The following is a 16,256-nucleotide window of genomic DNA, read 5'->3' as shown; positions in this document are numbered from 1 at the left end:
CCATTGATAGCATCCAACTGAACAATCATCATATCATGCGCCATACATAATAGAGCAGCTGGCCGGCCAATGACCAATGTATGTATGTTACAATGTACTAGTAACTAGCAATGTATGCACACACTTGTGTGTGTGTGTGTGTGTGTGTGTGTGCGGGGTTCACATGGGCATTTGGAGAGGAGGAGGAGTACAAGATACCACTAAATCAGAGATCCTCCTGTGTTTACTTTTTGTGTACTTGCACCAATGTTAGCTGGATGTGATGCAGAGTACACCTGCCGGCACATGGGGGTTTTTTGATGTATCCAAAGAAGAGAAGAGCCATTAATATTTATTTGGACATTCATTCTTTCGGCTTTATTCTTTCTATTCCAAACGTGCGGTATATGTTTTCAAGCCTCATCATCATCATCATCATCAGTAATGACACTGGTCCGCTCACTGCTGTGGGTTGGATGGCATGGCATGCCATTTATAATAGGCAAATAAATGAAGCCACAAACACAACCCATTCCAATTGACTGTGTTTATTATTTTTTGGGATAATTGCAGAAACTTCCCCTGAGGTTTATGACACTTGCACTGACCTCCCCTCTAGGTTTAGAAATGGCATTCAGCATCCCTGAATAGGAACAATTCGTTGCAGAAACCTCCCCTCAGGCTTGATGTCCAATTAAAAAATTTATTTGTAGAAGTGAAATAAGAAAATTTTTCTAATTTTGCCCTGATCTTTGCTTGACAATTAGTATTAACAAGGGAGGGGCATAGACATTAAGGATCAAGCAAGTTTAGGGGGTATAAATGCAATATATTTTTCATTCCAATATCTAGTTTGGTTTGATGAGTGTTTCGGAATTAAATGCAATTAAATTTCAAAATTACCCCTGATATAACAATTCTTATAAAACAAAAGAATTACACATACGACAAATTAACATCTCAATAATTGTAACTACAATAGTTATTAACTTTTTTGATAAAATATAAGAAAATCATAAACCATAACAAAAATTAATACTAGAAAATAAATATAGTGGCTGTATTAATAAGGAGTAAATTCCCAAAAAGAGAGAATTTTTAAACTAACTTTCTAAAGGGTGGCGATTTTTTAGTCTCTTCCCAAATGGTGAAAAATGCATCAAAGGAGTGCGTTCTTCCAAATAAAAATGCAACTTTCAAATACGTTATTTTAATTTTCATAAATTTGTTTAAATATGAAAATTGGTTAAATAACGCATAACATACCAGTTCTTTAAGAGAAACTGGCAGGTTTTGTAGTATGTTTTATACCAACTCTTTATGGAAAACATACAAGTTCTTTATGGGAAAAATGGGTTAAATAGCGTCCAAAGAAAAACTAGTATGTTTTGTATTTAACATAAATTAAACATGTGAAAGTTTAAAAAAAATTTTGCCCATAACATACCAGCTCTTTTATGGGAAACTGACAGGTTTTATATTTAATGCACTATTTAACCAATTTCGTTGGCCTATAGAGCTAATTAACCAATTAGTGCATTAACTAATTAGTTAATTAGATAAACAGAAATTAGTTAATTAGTTAATTAATTAATTAGTTAATTAGTTAGTTAATTAGTTAAGCAGTTAATTAGTTTAACATGCAAATAGTTTGTTAGTTTTGGACAGCTTTAGTTAATTAGTTAATTAGATAAATAGAAATTAGTTAATTAGTTTAACTATGCAAAAATAGTTTGATTAGTTAATTAGATAATTACATAAATAGAAATTAGTTAATTAATTAATTAGATAATTAGTTAGTTAATTAGTTAAGCAGTTAATTAGTTAATTAATTTAACATGCAAATAGTTTGTTAGCTTTAGACAGACAACAGCTTTAGTTAATTAGTTAATTTGATAAACATAAATTAGTTAATTAATTAATTAGATAATTAGTTAATTAGTTAATAGTTAATTAGATAATTAGTTCATTAGTTAATTAGTTTATCTATGTAAAAATAGATTAATTAGTTAATTAATTTAACTATGCAAACATAGTTTGATTAGTTTAATTTATTTAACAAATTAAACGTTGGTTTTGATGAAAGTACTCAAACCTTTCATCTGATAAAGTCAAATACAATTGGGGGTACTCTAGTAAATTCACACACTTTTACCTTTTAAATTGGCTCCAACTTTTTCTAGGAGAGGTTAATGCTATTTCAAAATTGATAGGAGAGGTCAGTGCAAATATCAGAAATCTCAGGGAAGGTTTATGCAATTTTCCCTTATTTTTTTTTTCGTGTTTCCTGTTCAAAATCAACTAGGATCAAAACTTCTTTGGACAATCATGAACTTTGGACAATCATGAACCTGAATATCCAATTTCCGGTGAACACCCCTTGGGTAGTGAGTGGCTTGTGGGTTGTGGGGCTTTGGGGGAGCTTGATGATGTAGCTACTTTAACTACTTGCCCACTTCATTTCATTTCGTTTTCAGGATAGTTGGATGCATATCTTGAAAATGCAGTACAAAGTAGATTAGCATTAGGAATAGTATAATAATAATATTTTTACGCAATGAATGTTTCATTGGTCATTGGTCGTATTTCCTGAGAACCTAATTAACGACTTGTTGCCTTTTCAACTAGACTTTTTCTAAGTTGGCATGGCCTAATCTTGTTTTTAACACACAAATTTTGAACTCAACTCCTGTAGCTAATTTTACTTTTAAAACACCAACCACCGGCTGCCTCTTTTTTTTTAAAAAAAAAAAAAAAAACTTAATTTGATCTCATCTCTGACTAATTTGTATCCACCCCTCCCCTCCCCATTTAAGGATTTTATCAATTGCATCAATTCGTGATTAAACATGTGGCAAATGGGAAAACAAAAAAAGAAAAAAAAAAAAAAAGGGGGAAGAAGAAGAAGAACGTAAATCAAGACGTTGTACAGCCAAAAATTCCAAAAAGGGGCCAATAGAGATGCCAAGGAAAATGTACTACCACCACAATTTGAATGCAAGCCAAAAGGGAACCAAGCACAGAAAAACCGAAGGCTTTTAATTTTGTCTGGGCAGCATTTTTTGAAAAAGCAAAGCAAGGATGCATAAGTAGAAAAACAGACAACTGTTTGAATGGATAGAATTAGAGGGGTCATAATAATTACGCTACTATGAACGAAAAAAGTAGGAACACGCAAGCAAATCCGAAGATTTCTTGTTGGGTAAAAGAAAGATTTACAAACAAAAGCGGCTTGAAAAGTCTTCTTATTATGATGACAAAAATTGACGTCTTCTTTTATTTCTTGGGACTTTGTTATGAGTTGGAAAGGCCGATTGTCATTTTCCGATTTGAGTCCGGTGTATAATCGCCGACGTACTTGACAGCTACTTCTAAAATAAATAAAGACCTGTCTTTCTTTCTTTCTTTTTTTTGTTTTTTTTTTTTTTTATGAGGCTGAACGTGAAAGAAATCCGCTTTTTCTCAGTTCTTTTGTTTGTATCACCCGCGAAGTGGAGTTTTGGTAGGGTCGGTTGCATGAACAATATATTGAGTCATTGACCGTGGAACATGACTGGGATGAGATTGTGTGCAATTACATCTCCAAACTGTGCGCTCAATAATTTGCTGCTTAAATTATTGAGTTGTGTTTAATGTGGATTGATCTAATTAAACTTCACAATTATTTCTCATTTGTTCATATAAATCAAGGGTATTTTAGTACTGCAAACGAATCAAGCGGACTCCGTCAAAGCTAAAATTAAATTGTGGAGAATGTTGAGTTGAACTTATGTATCGCCATACTAGACTTGCTGACTCGTCGTGCAGCTGGCTTGATTCTATATATTTTGAATGGCTATTCTATTAGCAGTGAAATTACATGTATATCCTCATAATTTGATTATTTATTAGAATAAAATGACTCTCCTATCCAGTTTAAAAATATCATAATTATTACTTCGTTGTAATTTCAACTTAGTTTGGCTCAACTTCAGTTGGAGTTGAGGTTGAGTTTTACATTAAAAGTTTAATTAACTTCTCACTCAAGTTCGAGTTTGACAAATATAAATCACACTCAATTTGATATGACCAGAGTTTATACTTATTTTCACCTCTAGGCGATTTACGTCAAACCATATAATGTATTATATTATCTGAGTCAAAAAACGGCATCTATAATTATAAATCTTGAATTCAAACCTCTATTTTTTATTTAAGTCTCTCCTAAAGAGTTGTAACGAAAGTTTTTTCTCTCCTAATGGTTACTCGTTAGAGTTTTCGTCCCCGAGACCCAACTCACCTAACCTAGTCACAGTACATTATCTAAGTGATCCAAAAGATCTAGTTCAATTCTCAAATCTTCATCTTTCTGCTTATTCCTATAAGCTTGGGAGCCTTCTTTGAACCAAACAAAACACTTTCGAAGGGAGCTACACACGTTAAATCGTTTTCAAGTCAAGAATGATATAACCATCAAAAAAAAAAAAAAAGGAGCCAAGTAAAAGTAAAGAAAGTGAAGGTCCGAACCTCCATAAATTATTTGATGGAAAACCTCCATAAACAGAAGTGACATGAGATTTTACCTCAAATTGCCGGCCAATAGATTGGGTTGATAGTAATTGACTCCCATGTAAGCTTTCTGTTTGTCATTTCCCATGCACACGGTCTTGATTTCATTATTGCTTGGCCCAAACTGCCTCATTGGTGATTAGCCACAACATTGTCATTTCACGATTCTTTCTGTTTTCACATTTCCTTTATTGAGTTCATGACAATTAAGTAGCAGTAGATCAATTATTCAGAAATTGACTTATTACCGACCAATTTTTAACATTCAACCCCTTCAATGTGTAAGCCACGAATTAATGGTAATATTCCCATTGCATGATTTGTCTAATTCTCCCTTCTGTTTTTTAACTATAATCTTTTGCCAGTAGAACCAAACAGAAAACATATATATTGCTCAAAGAACAAGCAGTACTTAGTTTGGCGAGGCAAGGTAAAGACTCGCGGACTTTGTTTGGACGGCAATTTTTTTACGTTTTCTGTAAATAAATTTCTTAATCACATTTTTATCTTACATATATCAAATCGTTACAGTAACTTTTATGTAAAAAAAAAATCTGAAAAATGCAATCCAAACACAAATCTATACTAATTTTAAAATTGAATGGTACGAGACACCAATCTAACTCCAGCAGGAAAAAGATCCAAGGGAGATATCTACTAGCACGTACTATGCTAGATTCCTGCCTAAGATGGTAATCAATGCCAAGCAGGAGTCAATAATGTCTTTGAAAAAGATTGACACATGCCCATAAGAAATATCTTAGGAAGAGCGCATGGGATGAAGGACTGAACGTATTAGGAGACAAAAGGGAATTATTATTATTAGTTTCTATTTTCATGGATGGAGAAGGGTAAGATTATTAATATCCAAAATTCCCAATTGTGTGAATGGATTATAATGCGCCAGATGTTTGATGCGTACGTCCAGACCAGGTTGACAATGCTGCATGATAGCTAAGCCATGTGTTTACAGCAAATTAGGCCGCCGCCCAACCCCATGCCGGTAGAGTAGTTATCGATTGTGAATTGTGGATTGCTCTCTAATTTAGATTGAGTAGTTATTAAGTTCAATAATTGTAAATTGGATTTGATGATTGAGTTTAAAAAACATGTTAAATGATGTTGATGCTTTAATTAGTTTTGTGTGTTAAGAGATATAAAGTTGCTGTAAGATATTGTGCATGCTATTGTAACTTTTTCGACTATCAGACCAGACCTCCTCAATACTGTGATGCAAGACACACAGAAGAAAATTCAGTAAGCTTTTGAAAACACCCATAAAGGGGGAAAAAAAAAAGGAGGTTAAATATATATCAAAGAATGAAAACACGATGTTTTGGTTTTCAAACCATTCAATCTCTATTATCCCAATAGTCGGACCTCTCTAATAAGATACGTACGTTATGACTTTTTAGCAACTTCTTTGGTGGTAGGGACTAGGGACTAGGGAGGAATCCCCAGGGCAAGGCAATGTGGTAGACATCCATTGATTGTTGGTTAGATTTCGTTGCTTGATCTTGTCCAGCACTAACCATGCATGTTAAGCCATGAAATTAACGTAAGAGCTTGCACGGTTCCACTCAAAGTTTAGCTCTCTTTGGTTGAGAGTTTTTTTTTTTTTTTTTTTTTTTTCTGTTCCTCCCACCAGATTTCTTTTCGGTCTCCACATTCTAACCTTAATGTTCTTCGATTCCTGATGTTAATATTTTCTAGTCAACAAAGTTGGAAATCATTCCACTTTCAGTGGAAACCAATCAACAGCCCGTCAAGAGGGTGAGAATCCATGCAACAAAAAGGTTCGATTTTATGCGATGCTGGCCATTCAATTGCAAAATTTGATTCGTGTACGAAAGTTCCCCAATCGATGGAAAGTATTTAATACGTTTATTATGGTAAAGAAAGACCTAAGATAAGTAACAGCTGCATAAAATATGGCAAAGAAAGGGCACCACTTCTCTTCACTTGTTTAATCAATGGTATTCTCAAAGACAGTCAATGGCGATCAAATTTTCTTTTCTTCAAAAAGAATAAAATCAAAGAAAAAAAACTCTCAATTGATTTAAGACCTCATATAAATTTGCTTCTATATATGGAAGAAAGTGATTTAAATTTGCTTCTATTATGTGGTTCGATTTTCTTCCATATAAACTTTCTTCCATATATAGACTTTCTTCTATATATATGAGATTTTAAATTTAAGACCTCTCGGTTACACTCCCTTCTTCCATATCATCTAATCCATCCTTTTTCTAGATAATTGTATATTAATCATCAACTTTTAAAAAGTTGTTTTTTTTTTTGTTTTGTTTTGTGAAGGGAAAAAAAAAGAAAAGTTATAGCACCAAGAGATATAAGGAATAAAACAAAACTGTTGTTCATTTGAACGAATAGTCAAGATCCAATTTATCAGTTGCTTTCTTCTTGGAACTTTTAGAAAGTCCACAAAAGAGGGTAGCTCTGATATTTTAGTTTATGCAAAATTGTTGCTGTTGTTGTCTTTTTCTTGATCTTTTGTTCCGGGTCGTGTAATGCTTAAAGACTGAAGAATAAATTCCGACCAATCGAAATACATTTTGAACCAAACAACGGTGTCGTAATCCCAACTCCGTACGTCGTATTTTTATCCATGTGAGGAGGTCATAGTAATCACTTTCTGCGATGGCCTAAGATAGCCTTGACTTGCTAAAGACAGAAAACATCCTTTTCTGAACCAAACAATGTATTTGCCACATTTTCACTCGGATACTTTACGTTTTATTTATAATCCACCCTTTTGAAATACTTGTCTCTATTTGCTTTTTGGACGAAAGATAAATATTCTTTACAATAGTATAAATTGATTGTCTGGTTCTTTTTCTGAGTCCAGTGAGCCACCTGAGAAAAGCACCTATTGAATAGACAAATCCTTTCTCACTCCTCAGTACCCACCTCACAAATATTCAGATGTTTAACTCTCCAAAGATCATGAAATTAAATATTTGTCCAAAAACTATTGGAGTAAATTTCTAGAGAAAGGTAATTGATACTTTACTTTTATAGACGTTGGACGACCTTTTTTCTTTCCCAATTATTTATCATCCTAATATAATTATAGCTTTTTTTTTTTTTAAAGTGAAACACTATTTTAAAATATTCTTGTTTGCTTGCGACTTGTGCTTCAATTTAAGCTTGTTTCATCTGCTGCTCCGTTTGGATAGGTCATTTTTTTAAAAACAAAATTTTTATATATAATGCGACAATAATACACAAACAAAAATAATTTAAGAAACACCAAAAACAGCCTCAAAAGCACCAAAAAATTTAAAAAAAAAAACAACCTCAGAAATATCAAAAAACAAGCTTAAAAACAATCTCATATACAGTAAAAATTTTCAATCTACTTTACTACAGTAAAATATTTCAAAACACTCAAAAAATAGTTAATCCAAATGGAACTGTACTAAAAGAACAACAAAGGAAGAAATAAATGATTACAAGGTACGCAACCCCTTGCTCTTCAAAAAATTAATCTGATGTATTCTCAAGATCTTGTTTTTCATCAGATTTCTTGATGGTCAATTTGACATAACCGAAAAAAACCTATTTGGGTTGCAATTTTCTAGAGTTTTTACAGAAAATGTGATTTTTGATGTATGTAAGTTAAAAAGGTGATTGAAAAACGTGTTTACGAAAAACATAAAACTTTTTTTTTTTTTTTTTGGTGAAAAATGGCTTTCCAAACAAGGAAGCAACCGAGTACAGGCCCAACTAACATTAAAACCAAGAAGAGTCGATTGGGTATATGGGTCTTATGGTTCCATCATCCATTACTAAAAATTACCAAGTTTGATCACGCTTTGAATTGAAAAGTGGCCACCCCCATTTTTCATGCATCGCTAGAAGCTTTTAGCTGGTGCCCTTTGTATCTCTCGTGCAAATGGCAAGGCTGCTTTTTGAAGTTGGAGACAAGGATCTTTGACTAGAAAGAATATGTTGATAAGTCAGCAAAGCTATTGGATTCACCAGCATGAAAATCAGTACAATTATGTTAAGCATATACTTAGGCTATATATATATATATATATATATATGTATTTCAATTACCCCAACTATTTCTTGGAGCTAATTGATGATTGAATGGTCCTGGATCTCCAATTACATTGGAGGTTCTTCGCTTGCTGAGAAAGATTTTTGACTGGATACTGATAGTAATATAATTGTTAATAACAGTGATAAATACGGAATGTAATTCCACTTCGACTACACTTTACATCTAAGCATGCATTTTAGTTCAGAAGGGGTTAGGCTGGTGCATGTACCAATTTTTCCTTACATCTGGCATGGACCATCCCTATCTGAGTGATTATCAGCTGAAACTAAGACCCCTTTGCATAGCTATTTTCTAAAGTTTTTATTAAAAAATATATATGTACCGTAACGACTTAATGTAATGTATGTGAGGTGGAAAAAATAATTGAAAAGTATAAATTTTTTTTTTGCAAAAAATAACAATCCAAATTTGCGTGGGCAAACAAATATTACGTCGAACAGAGTTAGAGCCACTTCTAGAGCACCATACTGCTCCATTGGTTGTGACTATTGGACTTCCTCAACTTTGTCATGGAAGTGGAATAACAAGAAGGGCCTTAGCAAAGTTGTCCTTGTGACCAAATTTAACTCGTAGGAATATTATTTTGATAATTGTGAGGTTCTTGGTTCGACTTTCAAACATTCTTTTTTTTTTTTTTTTTTTTTGTTTTCCACTCTCCTCTTCTCTTGTGTAAGGTTTGAGCATTCCTTTGAACTTGAAGGGAAAAAAAAGGGGACTCAGTTGGGTTCTAGTTCGGAACAGATCGATTGTGCTGGAGGCTCAAAGGAATAATTACGAGGTCTGGACTCAAGCTCAAAAAGGGGAAAAAAAAGAAGAGAAATTTGCAATTGGCTTATGAAGAAAAGCTACAGAATGGCTGAGAATTTTGGGTAAGCACTAATTTTAAAACTGTTTGCTCAGCCCATGCGCTGGATTACTTTTTTTGAATGGCCCAACTGAAAGTTAAACAACACATCCGCATTTTACAAAGACATGAGCCCATTAGAATCCCGATGGCTTGCCTTTGAGGATGTAGCGAACCATTGCATTTCTATTTTGTCGTAATCTATCTACTGTCACCAAAAACTATTTACGAAGAAGAAAAATGTTACCATAAAAAAAAAATGCTAACAAAACTGAATTCCCAAATTGCAAAGTAGATTCACAATACACACACACACGTATACATATAATACATATATCTATATCTACACACACATATATGTATATATTACTTCGTTTGGTCAATGAATTGAACTAGAATAAGCACTCCCTCAAAAAAAAAATATATATATATATATAAAGGAATAAGCATCATCTAATTGAAGTGAAAAAATTTCACTATTGGATAATAAGCTAACAACGATTTTGGAGACTGATGATTAAACTTGAAATCTTAAGACGTAAGGGGAAACAAAAGTTAACAAGACGTTTGATACAATGAGAACAAACTCCATAATATATCCAATGTCGTTGCTTTTATAATTTCCTGTTTTTCCAATCTCTATTAACTTTTAGTTCTTACATTCCTAGTACTGGAAACAGTTAACCACCAGCTAGAGGTCACCACCAATTGTCACGTTACGTAATTATCTTAAAAATTCAAACAAGTATATAGTACAATTCGATTGATTCGATGATTCAGTTTTCATCGATTCTTCTTATTGACTCAGTTGAACCCTTTAAAATAGGTTAGAATAGAAATAAAAGTAGATTTGATTTGATGGTAATTTAGTTTTTGGGTTCGATCTCTTCATTGGCTCAGTTGAGCCCCTAGAATGAGCTACCCATCGTACCGATCGCAGGTGTAGGATAAATTATTACCGACCGTACCCAAAAAGAAAAAAAAAAAAAAAAAAACTGGAAACGGGTTGTTTTCTCGGGAGGGAGTACTCAAACAAGTTGCCTACTCAGAAACCTCGCTAAAACCCCAGCTCCCCAGTTTCCGGCCACAGCCTCTTCAGTTTTGCTGGCTTACCAGTCATCAATTCCATTCGCTGGACTAATCCATCCAATTGGCGTTAATGGAGGTTAACCAGGTAAACTTCAGCACCTAAATTCATCCCTTTAATTCTTGATTCAATATAGACATATCCAGTATCCAATAGTTCATAAAATGGGAAAAAGTAGAGCTGCCTCTTTGACCTCGTGAATTATTTTCAAACGGGCTAACTGTAAAAAAGCTTCTTCAGAAGTTATGGGGGATTTCTTGGTTGTAGTCCAGTATAGATGTTCATTGAATGATGGCCCAGAGGGTATGCTACGGTGAAATCATCCTTGTTTTTTTTTCCCCTAAAGATAGTCATCCTTTCTTATTAATCTAATATCTTCCCTGTTTAACCTTATTCGTTTCCTTATAACAAAGTGGAAGCTGAATTATATGGTGCATCTAGTTAGTGAAGCCTTAAGTAAATGTGCCATTTTTTGGTAACTTACAAATACAAGTGTGCATATGTAATGAATCCAGAATTTGTTTTGATTGTATTGAAAGATGAAGTGGAGTGCAAGGGAAGTGCCAGAACGCTAATGATGAGAGAAAAAGTGATAAAAACAGATTTCCATCATGGAAAAGGAGTAAATAGGGCTATTCTGCAATTCCATCTCTCCCTTCATCCCTTATTTTTTTTTTTCTGTTTTTAACCAATAGGTGTGAATTAATTACTTCTTACATGTGAAGTGGGTGTCTTTGCTGTTGCTTAGGTTGGAAATTAACTTACTTTTCTACTGTTCTTTTATTGTGAAGGCGTATATATCCCCCAATACTGCAGAGACTGATGATGAGATCTCATTTGTTCTTGATCTTTCTGAGAATGATCCTTTGTTCCAGAAGAAAAAGGTTTGCATTTTTTTTTGTAGCACATTTCCCACCCTTATAAATAGGCACCCCCGCCCTTGCCCAAGAAAAAAAGAAAGAAAAAAAAAAAGAACTTCATAATGAGTGTTTGGTTAATGATTATGATTTTTCTCCTTTTCTTTTTAATTTTACTCTTAGCATGTGACAGAAATTACTGGAAGACGTAGGCTTTGATCCAAAGGGAAGTGTTGCCTTGAATATTGCCTCCAATCCTGATCACTTGAAGCATGTCCTGGACATGATGCTTAAGTGTGCCAGAGTCATAAACTTGAATGAGGTAATCTTTTGTGCTATTTCCTTCACAGGACTCTATCACAAGCAACTATATTTTATGTATCTACAAGTTAGCACTTTTGCCTTAGCTTCCAGGAGTCAACCACTGAAATGCTCTGCTATGAACTGTCATCCTGGTTGATTTTTCAATCTTGTGGTGGAAACTATAACTTTTTCAGTACTTGATGCACTTACCAAGCTTTTGCCTTAGACATTCAAGGTGATTGTAATATGGGTAGATAATCCCCTATCCAGAAATGTCTTAGAGCAGCTGCTTATTTGAATGTCATTTATGAATATTTTATTAGGATTGCATTAAGGATGAAGCAAATATTTAATTTTTTTCAATTCGAAACTTGGTATAGTCTAAAGTCCATTTTTGTGTGTGAAGTCATCTTTGGAAATTCAGTAACTGTCATCTGTCAATTTTGTTTCATCAAATTATGTGACCAAGCCTTCTCTTGAGCAACATCATACTACACACTACCCCAAATGCATTTTCTAAGTGCAAGCAATTGACACTATATCAATGTACATGTTATATTGCAGATTGAACTGTATTTTGGGGGAGCAGATTTCTCTAATCTGGTGGATTTTAATAGTCCAAGGAATGAGTTGGAAGCTCTACATTCTGTTCTTAGACTCATTGATTGTTCAATTTCCAATGGTAAAGTCAAGAATAAAAATTCACTGCAAGAGATACGCAATGCAACAGTTAATATGATAGATGAACTTGGGCACAAGTATGGAGAGGAAACTAAAGTTGTTCAAGACTCCAGTTGTGAAAAAGAGCAATGTCTACTGCAGTGGGGCAAAAGTAATGGTCTCCACACAAAATTGGAGATAGCTTGTAAGGTTTTGCCATAATTAGCCATTGAATTTTTTCCAACATTATCGAATCATCTTTGGAACACTGTGTTTCACAGCTAGAATTTTGTTGTATATATCATGGAAGTTAGGAAGTTGAAAATTTTATATAGGGTTATTTATTTTCACTTTTTTATTGACGGTACAGATGTTGAAGGAGCTGGAAGAGGAGCTATCGCTAAAGAAGATCTGAAAATTGGGGACATTGCTCTAGAGGTCCCTGTGTCTTTGGTCATTTCCGAGAACCTGGTTTTTGAAACTGACATGGTACATTTTGCACTTTTAAGCCCTATTGTTGATGTGCATCTTTAGCAGAAGCTTTTTCTTCTCTTAAATATGCATCTTGTGAAACATAATTTCTCTTGCCTGATGGACTTGTATGTGCTTGAATTTTCTTTCTGCAAAAACTAATGCATCATATGGTGCTACGGCAACTTTTCTGTCAACAGAGTAGAAGCCATTCTGCTTAAGTTCTCTTTGTCAACTTCACATTTTATTCCAGTTGAGCTATTAACTACTTTTTAAACTTTGCAGCCAGAATCTAAAATATGTAGTGATGTCATTAGTCATTTGTACTTTTAAGGCAGTTTCCAATATTGGAGAAAATTGAGGGGATTTCTTCAGAGACAATGCTATTGTTATGGAGCATGAAGGAGAAACACAACAGCAATTCCAATTTCAAGTTATATTTCGATACGTTGCCTGCAGTGTTTAATACAGGTTTCCTTTTCTTTATAAACTTCTGTATTCATGTCTACTTTATTAAGTTTCTTGAACTACATAATTGCCTAAAGTTTTCTGGCTATAGAATTCAAGTCCTAATTTCAACTATGCATTCAATTTCACCCTTTCATTGACATGATTCTCATAATGCATCTACATGTACAGGATTGAGCTTTGGGGTCAATGCCATCATGGCTTTAGATGGAACTATCTTATTGGAAGAGATAGTACAAGCAAAAGAGGTTATCTCCCTTGCAATCTATTTCAGTCAGCAAACTTTTAGGCTTGCTTAGTGTGTTTCTTGATAACTAATTCTACATGCATATTGATTAAACAGCATAATCACTTTTAGAATTTTATGGAGTTCTTTAGATTAATGCATGTAGTTGATTCTTCTATGGAGATTTATTTGATGATTGCTTCGTTGCATGCACAAGTGAACCCAAGCATAAATCACATTTAAAAAAGAATGGAAAAAATATGTGGAATTGAAACTATCATGCACTAAACTTTCTTGTGCAAAGCCTTTTCTTCAAATTTCTCCAGTACAATGTTCATATGAAACCTCTATCTATCCCAAGTTAACTTTAGTCTTTGTGAAGTCTCTCTAACTTCTGGACTTGATTCATTGAACTAACACTGTTACCTCTGTTGTTATTTCAGTAATGAAAAATGGCATTAATCTGTGTCTTAGGATGAAGTTACAGAAATTTTGAATGAAAGTGTTTCATTGTGGCATATAGGCGAGAATATTGCAACACTGACCTCCATGAATTTGAATTGTCAGTAAGCATTTCTTGTTACGTTTTTGTGAATGATTTCTGTTTGTTTCCTATGTCCTTGCAGCACTTACGTAACCAATATGAACAGTTATTTCCTGTCCTATATGAGAATTATCCTGACGTATTTCCACCAGAGCTTTATACATGGGAGCAGTTTCTCTGGGCTTGTGAGCTCTGGTACTCCAACAGCATGAAGATTATGTTCAGTGATGGAAAGCTAAGGACCTGCTTAATTCCTGTTGCTGGATTCCTGAACCACTCAGTCTGTCAGAATTTTAGTTTTCCTGCTTTTCTTCCTCTCTTTTACTTGAGTATATTAATTTAGATTTGGCAACCAAGAACATAATACATCTTATTAGAAAAAGAAGGCCATAGAAAGAGAACCTACAAATTCAGCTGTAGCACCGCCAAAGAAAAAGTGTTTTTTTTTTGTTTTTGGGGGGGGGGGGGGGGCGGGTTTCTGCTTCTAGCATTCCCTGGATGGACTCGACAATCTACTCCTTCCCCTCATTTAATATGCTTTCCCCAAAAATGTGTTTTTATTGCCTGCTCAGATACTCTCTCAAAAGCAGTAGCCACTGGCTTTTGGTGCCCAGACACAATGCTTTGCTTTTCATTGATTATCTTATTTTTCTGCTTATACCTGTGTTTCTTTCTGTGACAGACGTGTCCACACATAACGCACTATGGGAAAGTAGATCCATTGACAGATTCTGTAAAATTTCCTTTGTCAAGGCCTTGCAATGCAGGAGAGCAATGCTTTCTTACCTATGGAAATTTCTCCAGCTCACATTTACTTACTTTTTATGGCTTTTTGCCACGACAAAAAAATCCTTATGATGTTATTCCGCTTGGTAAGGCCATAAGATAATTGAGTTTACTTTTGTGCATTTCCTTGCATTTCAGAAATCTTGTATGAACATACAATTTGCTGTTCATTTTGACTTGAGATAAACATATATCTTGGAAGCGCATATAGATTATCCTCCTTTTATACTTAGTTCCTTGTATGTGACAGATATTGATATTGCCCAAGATGAAGATTGTGAGGATGCAGGGCGCATGTCTGATTGGGACAGTCACATGGTGCGGGGCACCTGGTTCTCAAGGAACAATGGGATTTTCAATTATGGTTTGGCACCTCCATTGCTTGATCACTTTCGAAGGGCTCGGGGGCCTATCTCACGAACAAAGACCCACGTAATTCCAAGCCAAAAGTGTCCTTCATTTTTCATCTGCATTTCCACTTTGTAATTGTCAAATGGTCCTCCTCTAGCTCTTTGCATGACCCTTGTCAGCGTGTAAGCCTGATCCTTGGCTCTGCATCATTATCTCTCCATGCAGGATAGCCTGGAAATTGAAGTTGAAATACTCAACGACCTTCGCTCTACCTTTGAAGGTATGATGGAGTCCCTCGGTGGAGAAGAGCTTGATGACAGGTAAGTAGCAGTCAGCTTGTAATATGCAACCTCCAGAAGTTGAAATGCATTTCAAATTTCTGAAGGTCTCACCACTTCTCAGGGACAGTTGCAGTTGGGATGTAAAGCTTGCAATGGATTTCAAAGACTTACAGAGGAGAATTGTCTCCTCAATCATAACTTCATGTGACGCTGGTTGCAAGTTGTTGGAATACGAACTGAGCAGATGCTCAGAATAGCAAGGATGTGTAATGGGAAAAAAACTTGTAGCAGGTAGGAGGGCATCATCTATAACCTTGCATTTGGTTAGTTTTCAAACAAAAGTTGTGGAACCGAGGCTGTAAATGCATGGGTGATGATGTTCCAGTTGGTCCTTCAAATGGCCTTTTCTGATACCTGCGAAACTGTAGGAAAAGGTTTCACTAGCTTGTCAGTTGTCCTTCATGGCCTAGTCATCAATTATTTTTTCCCCCCTTTAAACAGGAAAAATCTCTGAAATTGGCTGCACGAGTCGAGTCGGGTTGATTGTGTGCATGAATCCTTAATTGTTCTCGCAACACTGTTCACTGTGGTTTACATTTGAATTTTCTTGACAGCATTACATTTTCGAAAATAAAATAAACTTCCGAATGATTCACGCTTTCTTGGAACTTGCAAGGTGTGTTTGTTAAGCAATTCGTTGATCACATAAAATGCTACTTTGGTTTTTACCAAATCATCAAATGGAAAGAGTGTTTTCGTAA

General features: G+C 34.6%; 1 protein-coding gene across 2 annotated transcripts; it reads left to right on the top strand.

Annotated features, from left to right (window-relative positions):
• Positions 1–10,269: 10,269 nt before the first annotated feature.
• Positions 10,270–16,020, top strand: LOC113692933 (uncharacterized). Of its 2 annotated transcripts, none has more exons than XM_072052941.1 (12): positions 10,270–10,635; positions 11,340–11,432; positions 11,589–11,727; positions 12,273–12,573; positions 12,739–12,857; positions 13,178–13,310; positions 13,479–13,555; positions 14,160–14,357; positions 14,760–14,949; positions 15,114–15,295; positions 15,440–15,534; positions 15,617–16,020. In XM_072052941.1, the coding sequence occupies exons 3-12, from the start codon at positions 11,689–11,691 to the stop codon at positions 15,750–15,752; spliced, it is 1,470 nt and encodes a 489-aa protein (XP_071909042.1). In that variant the 5' UTR covers positions 10,270–10,635; positions 11,340–11,432; positions 11,589–11,688; the 3' UTR covers positions 15,753–16,020. The 2 variants fall into 2 exon arrangements, with proteins under 2 accessions (XP_071909042.1, XP_071909041.1); XM_072052940.1 differs by having other exon boundaries at positions 10,272–10,635; positions 11,599–11,727.
• Positions 16,021–16,256: the final 236 nt, after the last annotated feature.

The sequence above is a fragment of the Coffea arabica genome, chromosome 6c, assembly GCF_036785885.1.
Source record: "Coffea arabica cultivar ET-39 chromosome 6c, Coffea Arabica ET-39 HiFi, whole genome shotgun sequence".
NCBI lineage: Eukaryota > Viridiplantae > Streptophyta > Magnoliopsida > Gentianales > Rubiaceae > Coffea > Coffea arabica.
This window is presented reverse-complemented; position numbering and strand designations above follow the sequence as displayed.